General features: G+C 41.4%; 1 protein-coding gene across 11 annotated transcripts in view; it reads right to left on the bottom strand.

Annotated features, from left to right (window-relative positions):
- ST3GAL3 (ST3 beta-galactoside alpha-2,3-sialyltransferase 3) overlaps window positions 1–27,238 on the bottom strand; it is a 188,531-nt gene that overhangs the window by 46,141 nt on the left and 115,152 nt on the right. For all 11 annotated transcript variants that reach the window (XR_013987441.1, XM_081009497.1, XM_081009498.1 and 8 more), the window contains 4 exons: window positions 19,068–19,131; window positions 15,967–16,062; window positions 14,632–14,818; window positions 90–236 (listed from right to left, as the gene is read on the bottom strand). Coding sequence is in view for 10 of the 11 variants with exons in the window: in XM_081009497.1 (XP_080865623.1) it covers window positions 90–236; window positions 14,632–14,818; window positions 15,967–16,062; window positions 19,068–19,131 (494 nt within the window). In the remaining variant the exon portion in view is untranslated. The remainder of the gene's footprint in view (window positions 1–89; window positions 237–14,631; window positions 14,819–15,966; window positions 16,063–19,067; window positions 19,132–27,238) is intronic.

Raw genomic sequence — 27,238 nt, 5'->3', positions numbered from 1 at the left:
TACGGATCATGGATTAAATTCACATTTTGCTTTCTATCAGCAGCACAAAATAAAGTGTCATATTGGGGGTAAGCTTCCTGCACACTTACCCCTCTGCCCATCAGACCATTGTTGAAAGGAAGGCCAATAAAGCTGAAAGCTGCCTCTTGGATGAAATATGGATTCAGGATACGGATTTCATGTGGCTCTCTTGGAACATGGGTTGCCACAGACTTCCAGAAGCCATCAGAGGCACTCTGTAGAAAAGCAAAGGCCCATAGCAAATGGTTAGATAACTGACATGCTATAATCTCACAAACCTGTTTTTCATTTGAACCTGCCAGCTCTGTAGAAAGAAATTATATCCTAGGAACATATTCTAGGATCTACCAAGGAATGATGCCAAGGTATGGGCCGGTTACACAAAAAAGCCCTGAATGATGGGTCCATTCCAGCCATTCTTGTCTGGGCTTTTAAGATACATTCCATCCATACTCCAACTTCAGCCATCCTTGTTAGGTCACATCTGATTTACAATCCAAGACAAATAAGTCTTGTCACATACACATACAGGAAAGGGGAAGTAACAACAACAACAAATTGTGAGCATAATAGAAGGGGTTTGGTGTTGGTTGTGGTTTAGTACTATTACAAAGTCTTGGGGGGAACTTACTAAATTGGCCCACACATAGGCCTGAAGGTAAAGGTAAAGGACCCCTGACAGTTAAGTCCAGTTGCAGACGACTCTGTGGTTGCGGCACTCATCTCGCTTTACAGGCCGGGGGAGCTGGTGTTTGTCCACAGACAGTTTTTCCAGGTCATGTGGCCAGCATGACTAAGCTGCTTCTGGCGCAACGGAACACTGAAACCAGAGCGGCGCACAGAAACGCCGTTTACCTTCCCACTGGAGCGGTACCTATTTATCTACTTGCACTTTTTTTGGTGTGCTTTCGAACTGCTAGGTTGGCTAGAGCTGGGACCGAGCAATGGGAGTTCACCCCGCCGCGAGGATTCGAACCACCGACCTTCTGATTGGCAAGCCCAAGAGGTTCAGTGCTTTAGACTACAGCGCCATCAGCGTCCCTTACACATAGGCCTAGCTCCTACTTTTTACATTCCTAACACCCACTCTCCATTGTGTACCTTATAGGGGATTTCTTTGGAAATACTTCATAGTTGGAAAGCTGTGGACATGGCAGGAAAAGAGAAAGAAAACACCTATCAACGTAAAGTGGGAGAACCACCAGTAGCAGTTACATCCACAGCACAGGAGCAGTGTGTCCCATTTCTCCACTTGGGATGAAATGGGAAGTGCCACACTGCCCACTCCGCCAACTCTGTTGCCGAAGTAGAGCTGGTATAGGGAAGTGTTTTTTAATGTTTAATGCTTTATTATGTTTTTTATATATGTTGGAAGCTGCCCACAGTGCTGGGGCAACCCAATGAGATGTGTGGGGTATAAATAGTAAAACTATCTTTATGGAATGGGATGTCCCTATTTTCATTGCAGAAACATTGGAGGGTATGTGCATCCAAGACCAGAGGTTTGCTGCATTCTTCCTACAAATTACAACCGTACTTCAAATATTTTCTGGACAGCAATAATAGGTCATGGCCTGCTTATATCAAGCAGAAACACAATTGCTTAAGTAGATGGGCTGTATAAGTGAGAAGTGCATTTGGGAACTCATAAAAATATGCCCAGAATCACTTAAAATTCCACCACCAGACTTTTGCTTTCTCAAAACTGTGCGTAAGTTCAATCTCAACTCAATTTACAAAATGAAAGTGGCTTCAGTCTGGCTGTTCCCTAGACTGACCATCAACACTGGTAATATATTTCTCTTGTTCTCCCAGCGAACCATATATACTCCCTGCCCTTTGCACCCATGGGCTAAAGGAAAATCTGAATGTCTGCAGAATGAAACACCTCATAAATCGAAGGAAGGGAGAACTCTGACAGATGAGGAAACTAGGCTCTCGGCTCATGTCTAGAATGGATTAGGTATCTTTATTTACTGTAGTTCGGTCTGTACTTCTTATTGTGCCCCTGAGAAAACCAGCTATTTGATGTAAAATCCACAGCTGAGGAAAGATTAGTGGAGACAAATCAAGCAGCTCCAATTACAGAGCGCCTGCAACGGCACTGATTCCCTGCAGGTCCTAATCCAATGCTTTGGGTATTGTTTTCACAAGTGCTCACTTTCTATTATGAACTGCAGAAAATCCTCAGGATATGCAACACAATATTTTTGAAGACGACTACCTTCTGAAGATTAATGTGCAGTATGGAGCATGACAGCACCACTTAGATGGCACTATTGCTCCTTACTCCATAACCACAATCTTCAGTGGAACTAGAAACATGTGTTAAATTTTCAGCATGATAGAGAGATCACACCTTGCTCTTGAGAGTTCCCGGAAGCTCCTGATGTGCTGATATCTAGTCAGCAGTCCGACACACAAAACTATGTTTTTTAATGAATTCCCACAATCCACTCATTGTGAATTATCTGCTGTTAAAATACTGGCAGCTAACCTGTGCTGCTCCAGATGTTATTCGACTGTTAACACTCATCAGCACCAGTAAGCATGCCCAATGGCCAGGGATTAGAGCAACTGTACTCCAATAAATTAAGGAGGGTCACATGTTAGTCACCAGTTGTTTTTTTAAAGCAATTATAAAATCTATTGGTCTTTAATAATTAACTAACAAAATGCCCAAACAGATGAGATGTATATGGAAATGTGGGCATAAAAATGGCCTGCAGCTTAGTGGATGGGCACATTTCAGCCCCAGCTCCAACAGTCCTTCCCTACTGGTTTTCCCATCTCTCTTTCCCTTGGCATTTGCTTCTTCTCTCTCCCTTGAGATTCCCACCTGGTGCCACAGTTCTCAACCCTTAAGAACAGAGAGTTCCTCACCAAAATTTCATATATATTTTTTGCTTTCTCCCAGCCTTGTAGATAGCCTTCTGAATCTTGCACCCTCCATATGTTTTTCACTGCAATTTCCATCACCCCCAGTCAGTGAAGTTATGTTGGCTGCAGCTGAAGGGAGCTGTAGTCCAAAACATCTGGAGGACACCAGCTTCAAGGCAGAGCACAGCCTTTTCCACACATTGCCAGTTTCCACTTTAAACAGTTTGTGCTTTCTCCTATACTAACTAAGCAATTTTCATATAATTTTAAATAGCAGCAATTTCTGCACCCCAGGGTTAAAAAGTCTATACAAAAACAAAAGCTGACAAAACAGTCATCATCAAAATAAGGACTAGAAGAAGTATCACTTCTTTCTTACCAAGTGGGATGCAGATAAGTACAGGAAGTTGCCTAATACTGAACCAGAGCACTGGTCAATCTAGCTTGTGTGGCTCTTGGGGGTTTCAGACTAGAGTTCTTCCCACCCAGGGCTACCAAGAATTGGACCTGGAACCTTCTGCATGCAATGCACAGTCTCTGCCAATGAGCTACAGCCTCTGCCCTGAGTCCTGGAAATACGTGAAATAAAAAGACTTGCCATGAGTTACTACTGATATTACAGCATCAGTTGATAGGCAGTGTTTATAGCGAGAGAGAAAGTGCTAACAGTTTCTGGGAAGTAGTTATGGTAGACACAGAGGTGTCAATTAAAGGAATGTTCAAAGAGAAACAATTAAAAGTTTTAGTATCAAGAAACAGTGCTGTAATTCACATGATGGATTTCAACATCACATCCTGTAAAGCTATTTGGAGTTACCTGGAAGTGGTGATGAGGTAACAAAACATTCAAACCAGTTTTCCTATAATAAAATCACTACTGTGGCACACCACATATAGGCGTGGAGAACAGAAATGTGTGTCCACTGTAGGGGACGAATGCAATTTACTGCATGTTAAGACATCTATGCAGAAAATGCTTCGTGTGTGAACACACTCTGAAGTGGCAGTTTAGAGAAAGAAAGGTGGGAAATGCAGAGGTGTACAGTATTTCCAATAAAACCCCTCTAGTCCTTGCCTCAGTAATGGACTGAATAAGAGCCAATAAACTGATGCTCAATCCAGGTAAAACTGAGGCGTTTTTAGTGGGTGGTTTCATAGAACCGATGGTTGGGAAATTACCTGCTCTTGATGGGATTAGACTCCCTTTGAAGGAGCAGATATGTAGCTTGAGGGTACTCCTGGATCTTTTGCTATCGCTGGAGGCTCAGCTGGCCTTGGGTGTGTGGAGTGCATTCCATCAGCTTTGGCTGATGGCCCAGCTGTGCCCCCATCTGGACAGGGATAGCCCGCCTAACTTCTGTTGTCTATGTTCTGGTAACCTCTAGATTATATTACTGCAACATCTTACACATGGAGCTGCTTCTGAAGATGGTTCAGAAACTTTAACTGGTGCAGAATCCAATGAGAAAGGGTAAGAGGGAAAGTGGGGTATATAAAGACCACTCCTCTTTTGTTATATCCTGCTTTTCCTCTTACCCTTTGGGTCACCTCACTTTCTGACAAGATGTTGGCTGCCAATCTGAGCCTTGAAAAACTCATACAACTGAAAGAGGAAGCTGAAAGGAGCAACACTCTTCCCCCTTCCTCTCCCAACATTATGTGCTTTGTAAAACTCAGATTGACAGCTTGGATGCTGCTCTGAGCTTTGAAGAGTAAATACAGATGCAAGAGGCAGTGCGATAGAATGTAACTCTAAGTTCTTCTTCAGCTCTATATACTTGATACCTCATGATGAAGGGGGGGGGGGTAGTTTAAAAGGTACCAGTGGAAGTAATCAGTCATGAGCACCATGTTTGCAACTCCAGGATAATGAAAGGATCTTGGCCAATTTCACAATGCAATAAGAAGGGGTGGCCCATGACTCAGAAACATGTGGGACAGTGCTTTGAATGCAACTGTGAACTGAAGCAGATGGACTGCTTGTTTAAATAAAGTATTTACAAATTGGATTAAATATATTTCTGTGTTTTATGCAAGCTCTGGGGTTTAAACAATCGTCAACAAAACATTATCAACTAGGAAAGCTTCCTATAGCTTGTCTTTATGCCCAGAAGCCAATGCTGTGATCCTGAAACATCTACAAATGAAAACAAAACCCCAAAGTCAGCAATATTTTCATTTTGCGGATGGCATCAAAGAAAATGTTACAAGGAGTTTTCTAAACATGAAATTTTCTAGGTTTATTTGAACTACCTTGTCTTGTTGCCAGCAACATCTGGGTGTAAACTCCAGGAGCTAGTGATGGGCAGGCAAACTTAATGCATCAAAAATGTGTGTATGTATTTCAATTTTTTTTCTTAATGCTATAATTAATATGACCTATTGCTTCTAGACCATCAAGGACTTGACTTCTAGGGGGAGGGGAAACCAGATAGTTGGATTGGATTGCTTTCCCTTTAAGGGTGGCAGGGCTCACTTGCAGAGGTATTAGCTGTGCAGTCTTTTTACCATGGTACACTTTGCTTCAACCTATTTTGGGCACACTGGAGTTTGAAAATATATTCTACTTGGGGTAACAGGATACGGGTGATATTCTGGTCTATTTCATTTGTATTATTCTAGGATTATCAACATTACTGAAATGTGCTACCATGCTGAATGCATTCAAAATAAAAGCATCCTGTTCCTTGTGTTTGGGTTCCAAAACAGAGGCTTTGTGGTTTTGTTCTACAGCTCCTTGTTTCTCAGCTATAAAGCTCATATCCACCACTATACAAACCACAGGCAGCTGGCTCCATAGCCACTAACCCCTGTAGGCTTTAGCAGCTGGTATTAAGGTATCCTCTCAGCTCCTGTGTTCTACTGGGGCAGCCACTATTATGTCTAATAGTCTGATTAGAGACAGATGCTTGGGGAAATGTCTAAAGCTGTTAATTCCTATTGGGGATACCTGCCCTTCTTTAGACGCAGAGGAGCAGACAGACAGGGCAGTTAACAAATGCCAGGCACTACTAAAAACACACATTTCTTAGAGCTCATTCAGCTCAGTCATGGGAAGAGAGCTAAGGGATATATTCTGAATGTTTGTATAGACCTTATCAAAAAGTATATTCCTCAGATCTGGGATAAGAGCAATCTTTTTAGGATAGGGGCTAGAGATGAGTTGATGGGAGGTGATTCAATACAGTGAGTACCCTGTATCCCAAGAGGCAGAAATTCAATCAGACAAGCAGCTGATTTTACAGTATCTTAGCAGTAGTAACATAGGAATAGCCCTGCTGGATCAGGACAGTGACCCAACTAGCTTCCTGCTTTTACAATGGCCAGCCACATGCCCATGGGAAGCCCACAAGTGAGATCTGAATGCAACAGCCCTCTCCCTTCCCGTGGTTGCCAGAAACTGGTATTGAGAAGCATGACACTGCTTCGGGACCATCAAGGGCTTCACTTCTAGAAGCATCTGGAATAAACTTCTGCCTGTTATTGTAGCTAGTAGCTACAGATAACCTTATCTTCCTTGAAGTTGTCTAATCCTCTGTTCAAGCCACCCAAGTTAGTGGCCATCACTGTCTCTTGTGGAAAAAATTCCATAGTTTAACTATGCACTATGTGAAGAAGTATTTCCTTTCATCTGTCCTGAATCTTCCAACATGCAGCTTCACTGGAGCCCATGAGCTCTATTGTTATGAGAAATGGATAAAAACTTTTTTTATCTCCAATTTCTCCATGCCATGCATAATTTTATACACATATATCATATCACTTCTTACTTGCCTTTACTCCAGTGATCAGTAATTAGGGAGGGCTCCTATTTTGTTCTTCTTGAGCATTGAGTGGAGGGCTAAATTACACCCTCCTTCCAATTTCTTTAACTTTACACTGGAATCAATTGAATCCACATCATGTGGGATGTCACATGAAATGCTCAGTGAACAGGAAGAGCACAGCTAAGGACATTCAATATATGGAATGTGGTTTGTAAGGTAGATTTGGGAGGATATAATTGTTTCATCTATGAGAGCACAGGTGAAAGCAGGGCACATATGAGCTGAGTTTGCCTTTACCTCTTCCAGAATCTATTATTGCCTCCACCTGAATAACAGGGGGAGTGGCAGATTTTCAATTGCATAAGTGAACGCATTGAACTCAATGGGGCTTATTTCTGAGAAGGCATGTAGAGGATTGTGCTGTTACATTACATTCCTTCTTGAGATTTGTGACTAAATTCATTCTTCTTTCTCAGTCAAACGATATCCATCCCCCCTCTTTGCAAGGCACTGAGGTTGTTTCCACCATCAAAGTGGGAGTTTGCATCCTGAAGAGCTGCGAGTTTTCCGGTGCCTGTCATTACTTACATTTGCCAATACTGGTTGAACCGAGGAGAGCAACTTGGGGGATGTCAGGGTATCCTTGGCCTTCTGTTATCTGAATGCTTGAACTGAGTAATGACACCAGAGAGGGTGTTAAAAACACCAAGCTATCTCAAGAATGTGTGGAGGATGGTATCAACACTGCCAATTTCTCCACTCCTTTGCAGTCATGTGTTGGGTAGGCTCAGAAAAAAAGATGCTTATCTATTCTTCATTATGGAACACCAAAGTGGAGGTCTAGTGAAGTACTGCTACTGAGATCTTTTCCAGCACTTTTCTTACAATCATTGCACTGAGTCACTTCCCAGGCAATTGGCCTGTTCTTGTGACTTCATTTTTATATAATTAGTTGCAGGAAGTAATTATTTCCTTCAGCAAGCAATAAAGTCTCACAATGAAGTGCATTTGTCATCAAATAAGGAGTGTTGTATTATGAAAGCAGAAACTGGGCAAAGCAAACCCAATGGAAATTCCCTGGACACCCCTGCTCTCATTGAAGCAACAGCCCTTAAAATACAGAGTTTGCTCTGTAGCTTGGTCACGGCCACCAGGAATCTCTGATTTGTGGGTAGTTGGTGAAGTCTAGTTTGGTTTGTGCCTGCTCTCCCCGACATAATCACCACTCTTCTCACCCAACTACAAACCTCAGATATGTTTTCAAATGGGCTTTATTATATACTATCATTAAAGGGTTATTTGACTTTAAAAAAAAGCATTAAACACACTGGCTCAAAACGCCTGACATCCACAAGCCATGAAGGAACAGCCAACCCCTGATAGGTCCACCTAGAATATAGCTTGTATTCAAGCTCTTTCCTGAAGTATGGCACTTTTCTAGCCATCATATTTTAGTGGAGTGCAAAGACACTAATGAAGAATGCATTCTGAAAAGCTTCCAAGCTGGAGGCATGTAATAAATGTTGCATGTTGTGCAAAGGACTAAAACCAGTTAACGGGCTGTAGTTTTAATGTCCTTAAATGTATCCAAGTGCCAGGATTCAGTCCAGCCCAGACCTTGAACCCAGCATCTCCACAGAGAAAGGAAAGTATGATTCTCCAGCAAATCTCCAAGCCACCAGTGACCCTGAAGACCTAACAGCTCCTCTGTCTCTTTGTTCAGCCACCAACAATTAGACTGGGATAGCTGCAGGATTAGTTCAGCCTGCGGATTTAGCAGAGTGGACTTCACACATCTCCACTGGACATATAGTACCTGCCTTTTCCTAGGGTTGCCATATTTCAAAAAGTGAAAACCCAGACACAAAGGTTGTTGAGCTTTTTATTTTATTTTTTGCAAAATTGCAAAAAAAACCCAAAAATGGTTCTGAGCTATTTTTAAAGGAAAATCGGCAAAAACTACACTGCCAACATGGGTTGCCATACATCCAAATTTTCCTGGACATTTTGCCGATTTCCGCCCAGACCCTGATTCCAACTGCAGTATTCTGTTTATGTCTGGGAAATTCTGGACGTATGGCAACCCTACTTTTCCCAGTTTCTCACACAAAGGGGCAAAGAAAAAGGTCCAAAGAGAGCTCACATAAAGGTAGGGTAGGGGTGGTGGTAGATCTCCTGGATATATTTTGTGTTCATGTTGCTCACAGTGCAACAGTCTGGTGTCATACATTCCTTCTCACACTTTTTATTTGAATTGCATTTATTTTTCCTTGCATCTGCCCAAGGGATAAATGAGCTATCATTTAAGTTGCATGGATACGATTGGGTTATTAACTACCTTCCTAGTAAAGGTTCCCCGTGCCCTGGTTGAATTTTCAGTTGTACTGCTGAAAAATGTGCAAAAATATAATGTAACTGACCAATTAACCAAAAAATGGGTGGGGTGAGGGATCAGAGACAGGCAAAAAATAGAAGAAATAGTGCAAAGATGAGTTATTTGTGCACATTTTGTTCCTCTGTAGTTGAGTCTATAGTCACTATGCTGCCTCAATTTCATATAAAGAACTGAAAGGTGGATGCATTACCCTTCCCCAGGTAATTATTTCTGTGGTCAAAATTACTTCCCATGCATCTCCTAGTCATTGCAGGGACAAACATGAATTTGGAACGCTGCAGGTGGGGGTGATATGCAGCAGAGAAGTGGTAGGTGGGGAAAGTGTTAAGTACTCTTGCTACTTCTCCACTCTAAATTTGTCCCTCCTGAAATGAATGATACCAGGACTCTGTTAGCCTGTTGATGCATGATGCCCCCAGGGCAGCAAAGAAATGAAGTTTCTTCAACCCAGTTTCGTTTAAAGAGCCGTAACTCAGGAGGTGTGTTGATTCATAGCTGTGCATCTCACAGATTCTGCAGGTTACATCACAATATAGTACTCCACGTCCTGCAAACAAAACTTTAGACCTGTAAAACTGCTCATTGATCCCTAATTAGTTGCACATCAGTTGTATGAGAATGGCTGGTAGATCAGCAGGAAAGACAAATCATTTGGAAATAAGGGCTTCTGTAAGGGGATATTTTTGTGCTTTATACTTCAGGAACAAGTTTGTGAAAATTACACAGAACAATGAATGAGAATGGAGGCTTGCCTCAAAGTATCTAGGTGAATGCAGTTGGCCTTTGGTACAATTGGCAACAATTGAGAGAGGAAACGGAAAAGGGCAGATGTAGACCAAACAATGCTCCAATTCACCATGTGCCTCTTTGTGTGCCCCACCCAACCAGGAATGTAGTTATACAATCCCTGACTCCATTGCACAAGTGAAAGGTAGGTTTACCAGACTGACAAATGGGAAGTGTTTCTGCCCACATATAACTTTGGTTAGGCCCCAAAGTAGGCACTCTCAATTAGCAACTCAAGACTCATCTGCTTACATTTGTTCATGAGAAGCACAAACAGAAGAAAAGGAAGAAGAATTCTGATGTGATAAATAATAAAGGCATCTAACTAAACAGGGCGTTTTAGTCAGTAGCTGGTAAGCTTGCATGGTACTTGCAGATGGTTTTGAATATAGTGCTCTAAAATGTTTCTTGTTCCGGGCTGCAAGTTAGATGCTAAATGTTTGCCTTTACCTAAGCAGAAGCCCTCCAAGCAAATCAAAAGACTGAAGTAAGGTCTGAAGACTGTACTGTAGAATGTAGTTCTGAGCACTCAAAAACACACATTTTTAAAGAAACTGAATCACAAATACTCAGATCACCATGCTCATGGTACACAAATATTCTCTTTGAAACCTTCAGTGCATAGATGCTTTTCTCCACAGTGTTTACAAGTGGGTAACTGGCGTAAGTAAATACTTAGATATTTGGCTATCAGAGGAAACGCAAACATTAAGAAGAAAGAGGAAGAAATGTCAAATACCTTTGTGTATAGCACATACTTCAAGTACATGATTTTCATAACCATCCACAATGCCTTCTAACTTCAAGAGCTCTCAATGGGTTTTGTATTTGTAGGCTGCAGAAATGAACTCATGCGTATTCTCAGTTGTAATACTCCATTCAACACTTTCTAAGGATTTGATGGGTCACCTGTTCTCAAAAAGGCACTCATTTTATGTCATTTCTGTGATGCTGACCTTAATATTAAGCACTTTTCCCTTTCACTTATAGCCATCCACCTGATGGAGAGCACCACAGTGAAAAGAACAGTTTCAGCACTGCCAAAGATATCCTGTGCAAACCTGTATAGTCTTGTACACTTATGCTTGTCTACTGTTGTGTGGGCAGGGCAACGCTGCCAGATTTTCTGCTTTTCCCACATATAAACTAAATTATGATTTATATATGGCAAACACTAAGACAAACTGGGAGTTCAGCAGGGAAATGTCTGCCTTATGTTTACATAAATACACTTTGTGAGTGAGTGAGAGTGTGTGTGTGTGTGTGTGTGTGTGTGTGTGTGTGTGTATACCTACACAAGCTCCTACTTTTCAAAATGTGTTTAACCTGCATGGATTTGTATGATCTTTTGCTGTGCTAAACTGAAGAATTTACAGCAACTACCATTCTGCATGAAGCTGTTGGGACAACTTGTGTGTCTCCTTATTACACAGCCATGCACAGACAAGCCAAAAAGGCCATAAACCTAACTGCTAATCTTAGTTGGCATAACAAAACTAAAGCTGATTCCAGCAGCTTCAGCACAGTCTTCTCTATAGGACAGGAAGGGGTATTTTCTTATTTCTCCCCTTTTTACTTCTTGTTTTCCTCCCATTGACTACAATTTTGGTGTCATTGCAATAACACAGCCAGCAGGACATGCACATCTCTGAACTCTTTCTATGGAACTACTGAGAGGCCTCTGACAGTGCTGTGCCATCCCACTGGTAGACTTCCCCCTCCAACTGTAAATTGGTACTTAAGCGTGCCATCCTACAGGAAGTGCTGTTAAGTGTCAACTATTTCCCCATTAGCTCTAATAAAGTCTTCACATGCCTATAAGTCGGGGCACTATTATGGCTTTCCCCAAAGAATCCTGTGAACTGTAGTTTGTTAAGAGTGCTGAGAGTAGTGAAGAAGCCCCTATCCCCCCGCCCCGAACTACAACATAAATAAATTCAAAAACAAACAAATCACTGAACTGAAATGACAGTAAAGCTGGAGAGGCAAAGAAACACAGCATGTTTAGTGATAATTCATCTTGGTGACTGAGAACTCTGAAAATAGGCAACAGCATGAGATAAACTCCTTCCTTGGTAATGAATAAATGCATGGGGAACTAGACATCCTGTGCAAGCTACTGAGCACTGTCACTACCTCACCTCCAGAGCACTAAAAAAATGAATAGAACATTAAAAAATGAGCATATCAATGGAAAGTCATGCTAATAGTATTTGCAAATACCAGCAGATTACAAGTCTGGGAAACAATGCCCAAACAACAACAAGGAGAAGTACCGTACATCTCCCTGAAGCTTGTGGGGAGAGAGGCAAGGTTTCAGATGCAGCATTGTCAAGTGGTCTAAAGCTAAAACTTCAAAGCAGAAAGTACTTCTCCAATTCCTTTCATATTTATAATGTGAGAACTTTTATTCTTATTTAGGCAGGATGAAAGAAGTTCAGGAATACTACAGTTCTGTACATTGTCCCCCAGGAATGCTAACTCCTGTCCCAGCAGCAGTTTGGCAATTGCTTTATAAAAGGATTAAAGGACCTTCCCAAACTCCTATGACACATATTTTAACTCCTCCCTGAACGTGCCTCTCAGTTTGTCCTGGAAAACTGCCTTGCAAGAACAAGGTCGAAGAAGGGGAGTGAAAGAGAATTTCTGCTCCACTCCCTGTGTGTACAACACCTTGTAGAGAGAATCAGTTTAATAGCATTGCCCCTCCCTTTCCCCCCCTTTTGCTTACCTTGTGACTGTGATTCATTTTAAATGTTTAAAGCACCCATTTCCTCTTTGATGCAAGGCAAAGAGGATTAATTTTAACCTATTTGGATCATTCATTGGTTTGGGGGGGGGGGCAAGACTGTATTGTTGTGCTGGCTCTTCCTGGATGGTGGCAGAGAGTTCATGTGTGACTAAATAAATCTGCTAATAAGGTAATACCCACAGTGGTAATGTGTTGCACAAGAAGAATTAGTTGCCACTTGAGCTATCCACTGTTCTCTGCATGCTTACACAATATTCAAAACCAGTAAAGAAAGGGGAAAAGGAAAAAAAGACTTGCTGCCATCAATAAATAGTAGTTTCTGTGGTCCTAAATAGAGCTAAGCTGATAAAACTGCCCTTCTTCTGTAATGGTTCCATAGGCAGGTATAAGCATATGGAGAAAAAATTCCAAATACACTGTAGTAAGACATTTCCCCATTATTTCTAATGAAATAATCATTGAAGTGGGTACTGTACAGGAGATGGTTTCTTTTGTTCCTTCCTCCACTGGTGCCTCTGGAGCCCATATACTAAGATTTGCTAGGAGAGAACTTTTCGCTTCATGGTAAATTTTGTCTTTCCTTCCTAAGATATGTTGATTGAAGATTGTTCAGATCTTATAGAAGACAACTGATGTCACATGGAATAAAAACAGAAGCATTTCCCCTTGCCCAGATTCAGCTGCACCCTATTCGACCTCCAACGTCATCCCTGCACAGTGTGCATCAGACACACCTCTGCAATGAGCAGGCTGTTGAGCGTGGCTGCACTTGCAGGCAGGTGCTCACTCAACACCAGACTTACACTACTAAAGACATCTTCCTGATGCCGCAGGCACTTGCTCCATAAGCTGTTCATTTTGGCAGCCTACTGGTGAAAGTAGGTATAGGGTTATTTTTTAGAGCGGGGAAAACCTAGAGGCTACTTATTTCCAAGGAAACCTTTGCCCTCATTTGGCTCCTTTACCAACATGAACCAGATGTTCAAGGAGAGTTTCCTACAGATGAAATCATTTTATTGAGGTAAGGAAGTATATTTGAATCCAACCCACTAAATAGCATTGCATGTATGAATCAGGGCTGCCCAGTTATTTAAAAAGTGTCTGAGCTAAGTTTGGCAGTCTGCATTTTTAAGTATCTTTCTGCTGCCGCCTTTTCCAATAGAAAAGATGAGACAATGCTGACACTTCCATATTAGAAACATGGTTATCCCTAATGTTTGTTAACTTATTGCATTCATATTCATTTTTTTCTCTAAGTAGCTGTGGATGGTGGACATGGTTCTCCCCCTCAACATTTAAGCCCCACAACAACTCTAAGAGGTAGGTTAGGCTGAGAGGCAGTAACTGTTTCATGATCACCCAGTGAGCATGGCTGAGTGGGGATTTGAACCCTAGACTCCCAGGGTTCCACTACCCCACACTGGATTCTCAACCTATGAAAAAATGTGTTCTATGCTTACAGTACAGCTTATGTCTCAAGCAGCTAAAAAAGGCCAGAATGAAACAGGTATGTGAGACCAAAAATAACCTGAAAAGGAATAGCAGCCTGACTGGAGTGTTCTTACCTCAAACACTCGTTAAAGTCCTCCATTGAATCTGTTTATCAGTGGGCTGAGCAGACTGTATTCTGCTGGGATATGAGGTGCTTCTAGATAGCCTAGCTTATCTCCCAAATCATTTTCCTATTTTGTTTGAATTTATTTGCCTTGAATATTGGATTTATTTATCAGCCTTGTTTTTATCAATAACAAGCAGCCTACAAAGATATGTTGTTCTTACGCTGCCATTTTAAATTATTTATTTATTACATGCCTCAAACCCCACATTTCTGCTTCATTTTGTCGGTGTTCAAACTCAGGGTCATTTGAGATTAGAAAGGCATTCTGAAGCCCATTTTATTACTTTGAAAGGCAAATGGATAGGATGCATTCCACAGAAACAGAGCTGTGCAAGAAATGTAAGCACAGCACTGAGAGCTACAAGCAAAAAGTCAGGAAATACCAGGAGTTCTTCTCCAGAGTAACTCTTACCACTTTTTCCTTGTAAACAATGTACTTCAGCCACTTGAAATCCTGCCACTTGAACCCTGCCAGCACAAAGAGGGAATCCTTTTCATATTGCTCTGGTTTCTGGATGGCCCCTTCTGGGTATGTTATTCGCATTGTTGTCTTGCCACCAACATCCTTTTCAAAGCCTTTCACTGGAGCAGAGTTCAGCCTACAGAGAGTTCAGAGAAGAGCTGCCAGTTGCATTTACACCAGAGTTCAGTTTGAAATGGTAGCAAAAACACAGGATAGAAACTATAAAATTAAACAAAAGTCAGACATGAGCAAATATGCTGAGAGCTCGTAACTGCCAGTGAAACAGTTAAAACTGCTTGCACCCAACTTCTGGAGTTAATGTGTATAAAGAGATGATCAATTAGACCTGACTGAGCAACCAAGAATTTCAGAATTTAGTGTTTCCTGATTCTTCCACAGGCCAAAGTGAGAAGCTAAGCACTCAAATAAAGAGCCAGCCACTATTCTCAATACAAATATAAAGGAAGTTATTAGTGCCCATTCTCATCCATCTGCACTATCTTGATTTTTCCTAGAACATATTGAACTGCTGGTAAGTAGTTATTCTCTACTAGGACTATGGTGTGGGCCGATATTTATCATCAAAGCTTATCACAAAGCATAAGTGCATAGAACTTTTCACCTACAATTTAGTTTGTGGTATAATCATGCTCATGAGGTAGTGCTAGCAAGACTGCCTTATAAACTGAAACTAGTTGTCCACAAACCAGAGCATCCCTAAGCACTTGAAGATGAAAATTTTTGGTATCCAACTCTGGAAAAGGAGCTCCTTGAATGCCCTTGGGTACTCGACATATGAAGCGATGTCACCGTTGCACCACAATTTCCTTCCAACAGGAAACCAAGAAACTGGCAACTGGGTCTCTATCTCTTATAGTTCAGGACTAGACAATATCAGAATGGCTGTTCTGAAAAGCAGTAGTCCCACATCCCCCTATGCCTCCCCGATAAGGAAAAACATTTAACGTCTTGCCAGTGTGCCCCAGGTTTTCCAACTACATTTCATTAGCTGTTTGCAACTCAGAATGAGATGATTTTATGTCACACATTGTATTATTAGTTGCTACTGCGGAAGGGGAAGAGAATGAAACAAGAAGCTGCTGTTTTTAGCAGCAGCCCCACATCTGCCATACTTTCTAATTCCAGCCTTAGTCTTTTATGTGAGGCATATTGTGCCAAGGACACTGGAATCTGACAGGGCCAGAGGTGCTGCAAACCTCTACTGCACATAGTAGGAAAAGAATTATAGAACACCTATTCCTCTCCCCTGTGTGGACAACTCACCTGATAACAATGTCGTAGTCATCGATTTTCAAACCCAGTGACTTGTTTGCTAGAATGCCACCATTTCCCACAATAACACATCTCCGGCAACTGAGACTGGGAAGGAAGCAGAGATAAGGGCAGTTGGGTAAACAGTAAAATCCACAAGCACAGAGCTCTTCCTGGTCAAGATCCAATTCAGGCACTGTAAGTATAATCAGGAGGCTGTACTCTATTAATTTGCAGTAACAAACTCTGTCAATTTATAATACAGGGAGCATAGCAACACAGGTAGCAAAAGGAGGAAATGTTCTCACCATATCTACTTAGGCTTATTGGCTCAAGATGAAATCACTGCATTTAAATAGCTAACAAAATGTTTCTTTTCATAATGAAAAAACTGTAAGGGAAGAGTTAAACAGTGAAACTAAGTGCAGATTTTGTTTGGACAGAAGAATAGTAACTGCTTAATTAAATACCATTTATCTATGCACAGGAAAATATGCAGAGAAAGGTCCCAAATAAACAATCCTTAAGAGGAAAATGACAGTTGTAGATTGTTAGTTAAAATCATGTTAGAATTCCTACTGCAATTCTCTTCCCTTTATTTTACTATTCACTTTGACATTAGACCTGGATCTGTGTTTAATCCAATTTCCTCTTGTCCTCTGCTCAATGGACTGGATGGTACACTTTGCTTCACTCCCTGTTACATACAATGGGCCAGTCAATTTCCCTTCACCTAGCCTGCCTCACTAGGTTGTTGTGAGGATACAGTGGAAGGGGGGTTGTATGCCACTTTGAGATCATTGGAGGAAAAGTGGGACATAAATGAAATAAATAATATAAAAGCATTATTGTCCCATGTTGTCTCCTCCTTTTATACAATATAAAATTCCCAGTCCAGATCCTTCAACATTTCCTCATCAGTGCTTCCTGTAGTTCAGGAGAAGTCAAAGCGACTACATTCAAAGGCTCTTTTTTACATCCTCTTTCAAGGACATAATAAGAGCATTGTAATTTTAAGAATTACCTTATTTTTCCGTGAATAACACGCCCCCATGTATAAGACTATGGGGGGAGAAAATGGGGGGAAATGGCCCAGAGGTGTTGAGCTTTTTTTGGGGGGGGGGAATGCCGAAAATAAATCAAACGACTGAAAAACCCCTGACAATCACAGCAGCAGCCAATCCATGGCAGCCCTTCCCGCAGCCACAACTCACCCACCCAATCGCCGCACACAAGCTCCTGCTTGCAGCTGCGCACATCCCTCCTCTGCACTACTCATGTATAAGACGACCCCTGATTTTTTTACATTACTTTCAAGTAAAAAAACCCTTGTCTTGTACACAGAAAAGTACAGTAATTGCCAACAGGAATTGGAGGCTGAAGGATGAGTAAAAACTGTCTATGTACTACACAAGCCACTTCCTTAATTTCACTCTTTCTCCTTCTTCCTCCCACTTATTGCTCTGTAAAGTCTTATATACATTAAAAATATTGTGTATTGTTGAGTATAACTTTGGAAACTAGGTCCCAAATACCATACGATTTGTGGTTACATTTAGTGGCTCCAACAATGTGAAACAGGAGAGTAGGAATGCTCTGGGATACCATAAATACAAAGATGTGTAGGAAAACACTGAAAACTGCCTCAAAGGAGTACCACAACTGAAGCAGAAAGAACAGCACAATAGTAGGCTGTCTGTAAACCAGACCACATTTCCATAAAGTTGTCACATCAGAAGTAAGACAGACACTTGGAAGTGCTCCTAGACAAGATGAGATGCTGATCGAATTTTTGGTTCAAGAACAAGGGTAACACTTCTTGCTTCAACTGAAAACTGCAATACTATCACCTCACTTCAGTAATATTTCAAGTATATACAGTGATCTGCAATCTTGATTTAACTCATTCTCATATCCAGTCTGTATAAAAATGGACTATTATTCTTCTATTTTACTATTTTAAGGTAACTCAATGGAAAGGAGAATGAAAATGACTTGTCTAAAAGCTTGAAAAAGTATTTATTTAAAATTGTCTGATTTTAGGATGGGTTAACTCTACTCTGTAGAACTCCATATTTAACCTTTAATCTCTGTCTGTGTAGCCTTAATTCCTTGCATACTTCCCTCAAGTCTCTCTTATCTCTTTCCCTTCTATCAGTTTAATCTCTACCAAGGATTGTGGCTTGTTTCTTCCAAACAAATCACAAGCGGTAAGCCAAGAACAAACCTTGCTTACCACTTGTGGTTTTCCTGGGTGTGAGCAACACAACATGCCAGATTCTGGTTTGGTTCATCCATGGAACTGCAGCAGTAAAAATGGGACATGCGGCCTGTTCACACTAAACCACTGTTTGTTTTAAACTATGGGTTATGACAGCTGACCCAGAACAGAGTTATCTCAATTTTTCTTGCCAATTCAGAATGTAAAATATGTTTAGTGAGGTACAAAGCTCAGTAGAAGAAATTGAGGCAAAGGAAAACAGCAAGAATTTGGTGCTAAGCTAGTATTAGACAACAACAATAGGTATGAGGTTCCACCATGTGCCAATAGATTAGTGACGAATGTTCTATATTAAAAGCAAAATATTGGGGGGGGGGGGGGGGAACGACAAATGAACATGTCTGCCACTACATCCAAGTTTGCTGCTCCCATAAATATGTGCATTAACAGCTCACGCCTCCGAAAGCCAGGTAAAAATTTCCATAATCAGTCTTGCTATCAGCTCCACTGCCCCACAGCTATAAACATAGGGTTTAGAAGAGGAGCTATTAGTGAGAACAAGCTGAACCTTATATTTGTCTGAATAAACACTGTGCAATTCTGCTGCCTTACAATGATACCTTGGGGGAGGTTGTGACAAGTTAATGCATTTGTTGAAAGGTTGTCAGTTATTTATTTTGAAATGTAGGGAATCAAGCAGATTGCGGTAACACTAGAGAATAAAATTTGTGAAGCTGTCAAAAAAACTATTTTATAGACCCCATGGATTGGAACAGGAGCATCATTCCCAGCTCCTCATTTTATTCCAAAGCCAAGAGCCCATAGGGAAGCAGTTTATTAATGGCCACCAACTCCCAGGGGCTCCTTCAGGCTCCCAAAAGAATCTACTCACCTGTCAAGGGCTGGAGTAAGACGATAATCTTTGGTTGCTGACAAGATGGCTTTGATCAGATTATCTGTTAAGAAAAAAATACATTGGAAGGGTTAGCTTGCTTCATTTTTCCCCCATAGTATTGATGTACAAAGACTTCAGGGACCAAGATGATTAATGAATGAATTTGCACTGGTATATTTAAGTTACAGCATAACAATTAGAAATTAGACAAAGGCCAACAAACCTTACATAAATACATTCTTTAGGTTGTATGTTATAGCACATTATTTTGATTCAGGAATATCCTAGAGCTAAAAATTCAGATTGACTCTGAAAAATAAAATTCTATTTCCAAAATGACTGAGCTTCAATAAACACAGGGATCTTTGAGAATCTATTTCTCCATTGTTTCTTTGTTACATACAGTGTCTTCCCTCTTTGCTTCTCTTTCTGATGTGTACCAAGTGGATATCCTGAACAATAAACCACATTGCTTTCACTAAAGACCTGCAGCACTTTCTACATGTAAGGAGGGAGCTACTTGCATTACTCATATGTGCAACAGGTCTATTTGGTGCAATCAAGGCTGGGAAACCATTTTGGCAAGTATGCCATAAGTCAACTCCACAACATTAGATGCCACCCTATGTAGTGCAGTTACAGGCAGCCCCTGGTAGATTAATGTGGTTTCTATCTACTGAGCCAGGGAGCAAACAGCAATGTGGCAATCTAGAGACAGGCAGATTTGTGGACACCCACCTCTATGCCATAACCAGAGCATTGGGCTCCAACTCTTGTACAGATGTACTACAAACTCAAGTTTAGATTGGCTATTCAAGATGTACACATGACTTTTCAGCACGGAATCTGTTTGCGTGTCAAGACCCCGAGGTCACCCGCCCCCCCAATGATGAATAAGACACAAGGACACAGATATTAGGTTAATGGTTATTGGGCAAATTTTGGCCACAACTTTATTGGTTACAGAATGTGACTGGTATTGGCTTAGGCACTGGAATTGACCCGACTATATCTGACTCCTGCCTGCCATGCAGGGAGTCTTGTAAGGGTCAACCACCAATAGGGGGAGCCCCATTGATGAAAATCAACTCGAGCTCCCCCTGGGTTCCCGATGGGGTCATGGCATGGCCTTAGCCCCTCCCTGGGCTTCGGACAAGATCCACACCACCGGATTCCTTTAATGGAATACCCTTAATATTGGAGGGGCAGGTGATGGCCACACCTCACCTCCCCCAACACAAGTTCAACCAATGCCTAACTGCCAAACCTTACAAAGTTGTGATGATTGCTACAATGTTTAGTTTAGATTGGCTATTAAAGATGTACACATGACTTTTCAGCACTGAACCTGCTTTTGGAACATGATACTATAGTAAACAACAAAGAGCTCATTTTAACCAAGAACCAGAAGTGATGCATGACATAGCACTAAATCAGGAGTATCGTGTACTGGATCCTGCTCTCACTGGAGGTATTTTTTTTTCTTTTGTGCATTCACAAAATAATGCTACCTCCTTAATTTTAAAAAGTAGGTTTGGACACTATTGTAAAATTTTTATAAATAAAAATAAATTGTTTCAACTCAAAATTGGTGCTTTTCATAACAAGTGAATATATCTGAATGGGTGATTCTCTTCTTAATTTTCTTTCACTTCACATTTAGGTAGCAGGTAGGTCTACAAAGCATTAGTAGTTGTAGTATTTTAGATGTATATTCTACTCTTCCTCCCAAAGGAGTCCAGGGCAGTGATCACATAAGCAATAAAACAATTAAGGCATCTAAAAACAATTCCAATACAGATGCAGTCTGGGAAAGATCTTTACTCAAAAGACATGTTCGGAAAGAAAGGTCTTCAGTATGTGCCAAAAAGACAATGGTGACGGTGCCTGTCTTCAGTATGTGACATATATTTAACAAGAAGGAGTTCCAAAAGGTATGTGCCACAATACTAAAGACAGGATTTCTATATTGTGCCAAAAAGGTGGAATCTGCAAACTGCCTTGGGTGTGTGGGCAGAAAATTGGCATATAAATGTCGTTAAAAAAATACTGTATGTTTTGGTTACTTATAATTCAGAACTGGGACAACTGCAAATAGCTACTGCAAAAATTATGACTATAAGGAGGCAAGACTATCAGGCACTGAGCTTTTCAACAAGTTAAAAGGTGCAGAAGAGTTAGGAGTTTGGCTTTGCAAACCACATTTAAACAAGGGAAAGACTTACACTATGAAAGCAGAATTATGCAAGTTAATGGAAAAGGCAGATAATATATAATATGCAAAGAGTACAAGATCTATCTATCATTAGCCAGTAAAGTAAAGAAGTGTGGCTGCTTGAAGGGCTGTGAAGAGTGTATATCCTGAGTGGAGGCAGCTTTTATCAAGCAGCATGGTAAATGGGAGAGGGGAGGAAGAAGAGAAAAAGTCTGACTTGGCAGAAGGCTATTTCCTCCTAATGTTGCAAACCTTTTACAACTCCCCACCTTAGCTGGAGCTCCCTACTAAAATGGTAGAGGCCAGACCTTTCATTTAAAGATGAATAATGGATGGGAAAGAAGACAATGAGAGTATAATCCTATGCATTTCACTCAGAATAAAGTTCCATTGAGGCGTGCTCTTCCTTAAGTAGGTTTTTTTTTTCTTTTGAAAATGGAGGGGGAGAAGGGAAAGTGTTCTGAGCACTATTTTCAGTTGAACATCCTGTGAAGCAGTAACTTATGTAAACTGTGTATCCCAATGTATGACTCATTGTAGGAGACAGCAGATAATTTCAACTAGCCCTGCTCCACTTTTTATGACTGGTTCAGGCTAGTAAATCTCAAGGCTCTAGTGCAGAAGAAGCCGCCAAAAATTGGTGTACATCTTGTATTAGTGGAATAATATTCAGGGGTGGGGGGGGGGAACTCTCCTAAGGAAATTATAGTGGCTTTCAATAGCTATCTAATGGATTTTTACATTTTTGTTTTATGTTTTCATATATGCCAACTTCTATAATTTAATGTATTGCAATGGAGGATAGCACCATAGCAAAATAAACTGTTATGAAATGCTGGCATGCACATAAGAATACTGATTCCTTAGTGCTCAGGGAGCTGACTGAACAGATAATAACACAGTTAATATTTTTTTACAACCCAGGTTGGCCCCAGCTTATTTAGTATGAGTTATTCCCAAGTAACAAGGTCTTTTTCCAGCTTTCTAACTATGCAGGTTTGTAATAGAGCTAGATCACAAAATGATCCTAGTAAAATTCTTGGGTGCATCCTGTTGCACTCATCTAAAGCCAACCTACCCCAAACAAAGCAGAGATTCTGCCAGAGGTCCAAACCATACAAATTCCCCTCCAGAGAATACTCCGCTTCCTGTCTACAACGTGCTGTTCTCACTCCTCTTCTACATTAAGGCTAAATAAACAGCCACTGGGCTTAATGACTCAGCATCCACTTCAGGGATCAACAAGCACTGATGGGATGCAGTGTTTCAAGCAAGTTTGGTCAGCTTGCCACATGAGTCAGCTCCATCTAAGTTTATATAGTGTCTTTCATTAAAAAATGTTCCAAAACAGTAAGCAATGAGAAAAAGTGAATTTTAGTATTTTAACTCCCATTGGTCTCTATTTGAAAAATTCACCTGAGCAGAACTCACAACGGTTGGGAGGAATGTTTTTGCCAAAAATCTCAGAAACCTCATCAGGAGGGCTTTAAACTGACTAATGTGGGGGAGGGAGACAGTGCTCCTGAAGGTAGGAGTCTATCAATTGATGAAGATGATCATCCAAATGTCATAGACCAAATGGAGCAAACAGCACGCAGACCTAGTGGTGGGAGGAAAAAATCCTTAAATAAGAGACACGGGGGAATGATTAATGGACTTCAATGTCTGTACACTAATGCGCAAAGCATGGGAAATAAACAAGATGAGCTTGAGCTCTTGGTACAGCAAACTAAATATGACATAATAGGCATCACTGAAACCTGGTGGGATAAGTTCCACGATTGGAATGTAATAATGGAGGGATACAATCTATTTCAGAGAAACAGACAAGAAAGGAGGAGGAGTGGCATTATATGTCAGGGATTTGTATACCTGTGAAGAGATCCAAGATTTAGAACCTCAAAGCCAAAGTGAGAGCATTTGGGTCAAAATTAAGGGAGAGAAGAATAACAGTGACCTCATTGTGGGAGTTTACTATAGATCCCCAAGCCAAACGGAGGACATAGATGACGCCTTCCTGGAACAGATGGCCAAGCATGCAAAAGGAAGGGAGATGGTAGTAATGGGGGACTTCAATTACCCGGATATTTGTTGGATGTCAAACTCAGCCAAGAGCATAAGGTCAAACAGATTCCTCAATGGCCTTGCAGACAACTTCATTGTCCAGAAAGTGGGAGAAGCAACAAGAGGAACAGCCATTTTAGATCTGGTCCTAACCAATGTTGATGACCTGGTTAGTGGGGTAGAAGTGGAAGGATCATTAGGCGGAGTGATCATGCTCTTCTGAAGTTTACTATACAGCGGAAAGGAGCAGCCAAGCATACTCGGACTCAATTTCTTGACTTTAAGAAAGCCGACTTCATAAAACTTAGGGAAGTGCTGGGTGAGATCCCATGGACAGTAATACTAAAAGGAAAGGGAGTTCATGATGGCTGGGAGTTTGTTAAGAGGGAGCACAACTTCAGGCAATACCAATGAGACAGAAAAATGGAAGGTGCCTAAAGAAGCCAGGGTGGCTATCTAAAGAACTTTTAACTGAGTTAAGATTAAAAAAGGATGTGTACAAAAAATGGAAAAGGGGGGAAACCACCAAAGAGGAATTCAAACAAATAGCCAGCACGTGTAGACACAAAGGCAGAAAAGCTAAAGCACAGAATGAACTCAGGCTTGCTAGAGAGGTTAAAAGCAACAAAAAAGGCTTTTATGGGTATGTTCGTAGCAAAAGGAAGAACAAAGAAACAGTGGGGTCACTCACAGGAGAAGATGGTGAAATGCAAACAGGGGACACAGAAAGGGCTGAACTCCTCAATGCCTTCTTTGCCTCAGTCTTCTCCGATAAAGAAAACAATGCCCGACCTGAAGAATTTGGAGCAAATGATTCAGCAGAGGAAACACAGCCCAGAATAACTAAGGAGATAGTACAAGAATACTTGGCTAGTTTAGATGTATTCAAGTCTCCAGGGCCAGATGAACTGCATCCAAGAGTATTAAAAGAACTGGCAGATGTGATCTCAGAACCACTGGCAGTCATCTTTGAGAATTCCTGGAGAACAGGCGAAGTCCCGGCAGACTGGAGGAGGGCAAATGTTGTCCCTATTTTCAAAAAGGGGAAAAGAGAGGACCCAAATAATTACCGCCCAGTCAGTCTGACATCAATACCAGGGAAGATTCTGGAGCAGATCATTAAGCAAACAGTCTGTGAGCACCTAGAAAGGAATGCTGTGATCACCAATAGTCAGCATGGATTTCTGAAAAATAAGTCATGTCAGACTAACCTGATCTCGTTTTTTGACAGAATTACAAGCCTGGTAGATGAAGGGAACGCAGTGGATGTAGCCTACCTTGATTTCAGCAAGGCATTTGACAAGGTGCTCCATGATAATTCTTGTAAAGAAGCTGGTAAAATGCGGTCTTGACTATGCTACCACTCAGTGGATTTGTAACTGGCTGACTGACCGAACCCAAAGGGTGCTCATCAATGGTTCCTCTTCATCCTGGAGAAGAGTGACTAGTGGGGTGCCACAGGGTTCTGTCTTGGGCCCGGTCTTATTCAACATCTTTATCAACGACTTGGATGATGGACTCAAGGACAAAACAACTGGGCCAAAACAAACAAGATGAATTTTAACAGGGAGAAATGTAAAGTATTGCACTTGGGCAAAAAAAATGAGAGGCACAAATACAAGATGGGTGACACCTGGCTTGAGAGCAGTACATGTGAAAAGGATCTAGGAGTCTTGGTTGACCACAAACTTGACATGAGCCAACAGTGTGACGCGGCAGCTAAAAAAGCCAATGCAATTCTCGGCTGCATCAATAGGAGTATAGCATCTAGATCAAGGGAAGTAATAGTGCCACTGTATTCTGCTCTGGTCAGACCTCACCTGGAGTACTGTGTCCAGTTCTGGGCACCACAGTTCAAGAAGGACACTAACAAACTGGAACGTGTCCAGAGGAGGGCAACCAAAATGGTCAAAGGCCTGGAAACGATGCCTTATGAGGAACGGCTAAGGGAGCTGGGCATGTTTAGCCTGGAGAAGAGGAGGTTAAGGGGTGATATGATAGCCATGTTCAAATATATAAAAGGATGTCACATAGAGGAGGGAGAAAGGTTGTTTTCTGCTGCTCCAGAGAAGCGGACACGGAGCAATGGATCCAAACTACAAGAAAGATGATTCCACCTAAACATTAGGAAGAACTTCCTGACAGTAAGAGCTGTTTGACAGTGGAATTTGCTGCCAAGGAGTGTGGTGGAGTCTCCTTCTTTGGAGGTCTTTAAGCAGAGGCTTGGCAACCATATGTCAGGAGTGCTCTGATGGTGTTTCCTGCTTGGCAGGGGGTTGGACTCGATGGCCCTTGTGGTCTCTTCCAACTCTATGATTCTATGATTCTAACTCCGGCAATGAGCATCTGGCACCTGCACACATGCCATTAATTTGACTTTACATGGAACAGGTTTGTGAGACACAAGTCAAGGTGTAACAATGCTGTCAGGTGCTAGGAAAGCTGGTAATATTTGTGCTAGAAAAATCTAGACCACAAGGTTAGAATTGCTGCTTTTATATGCTACAAATTTAGCCAAGAGATATTTTGTTGGAATGCTGGAGATGTAAGAAAGCAGCAAGAAATTATGGGATTCTTACAGCCTAAGAAATGCAAGAGTATGTTGCAGCAAGTAAAGAGAGGATGGGTGAAGATACGGAATGCAGACACAGATCTCTCAACCCTGTAACAATTCTTTTTCTGATATGTAACTAAGGCTGCATAACCACCATACATTTCAAGTGCATTTAAAACACACATACCCTTCAAGAATCCTGGGAACTATAGCTTGCTAAGGGTGCTGGGAATTGTAGCTCTGTAAGGGAGAAACTACAGTTCCCAGGATTATTGGGGGTGGGATAAATGCATGGTGTGTATGATATCTAAATCTGCACTACAAATACCAGATCTTTTGGCAGAACAATCTCAACTGTTCCTGGGAATTTGCACTGTGAGCTGTCCCAGGTGCTGACCTACCTGACCCTGCTTGACCCTGCCTTAGCAACTTAAAACCAAGGTACCTGCTGCAGGATTCTGGTATAGATCAGCCTTCTCTAGGTCATGTTCAGCACTTTGTGACTCACAACTCTGCAAAAGGAGCACACAGCTGATGAGTACAACTGAAGTCAGAGTTCATATTGTGAGAAAACAAAGCAGTCATGGCACAAAGATATCCAGTGCCACATAGTTGCTCTTCAAATGAATGCAATCAGATGTAGGATGCTTTGCTCTGGAGTGATATATGTAGTTTTCATAACCAGATACATGATACCAATGCAGGGCACACCCAGTTTATGATGTACCTGCTCTGAGAGTTTTAACTTCTTAAATTCCTAGATTAGCATAATAGCAATAAATCAGGACCACAGAAAACTATGTAGATGAGCTGTAACACATGTGGAAAGACATCAAAATTGGATGTTGAGCAACATCCAGCTGTACATGGAACATACTTTTGCTTTTCTGATTCCTTAGGGGGTATTATTCTTGATCCTCAAGCTTCTAGGATTTTTGCCAGGGGCATGCAAGCTATTTCCAGAGTCTTGGGTATTAGGAAAAACTTCAAAAGGGTTTCAATAGAAGCTTTGGTGGAAAAAAAGGCCAATGAAGATATGTGGGTTCCGGCTAAGGCCTCATCTCATCCGAAATGCATACTTTTAGGTTCATCACAACTAAGAAAAGGCTAACTCTCAGATAAGGGCGCTGCATCTATTTTTCCTCCTATCTTTGAGTAATTTTAGAATGCTCTCTGTTCTCTTGGGAAGTGCCAATCAATATTCATGGGATTCGTATCCCACAGAGTAAAAGGCCAACCAAAGTGGAACAAAACACTTTGGCTACATCATACTATGACATAAAAAACCAGGATCAAATCTTCACTCGGCCATGAAGCTCATTGTGGGTGGCTACA

Source organism: Podarcis pityusensis (assembly GCF_964106645.2).
Source record: "Podarcis pityusensis genome assembly, chromosome: 6".
Classification (NCBI taxonomy): domain Eukaryota; kingdom Metazoa; phylum Chordata; class Lepidosauria; order Squamata; family Lacertidae; genus Podarcis; species Podarcis pityusensis.
The sequence above is the reverse complement of the archived record's forward strand: the minus strand, read 5'-3'. Positions and strand labels throughout refer to the sequence as shown.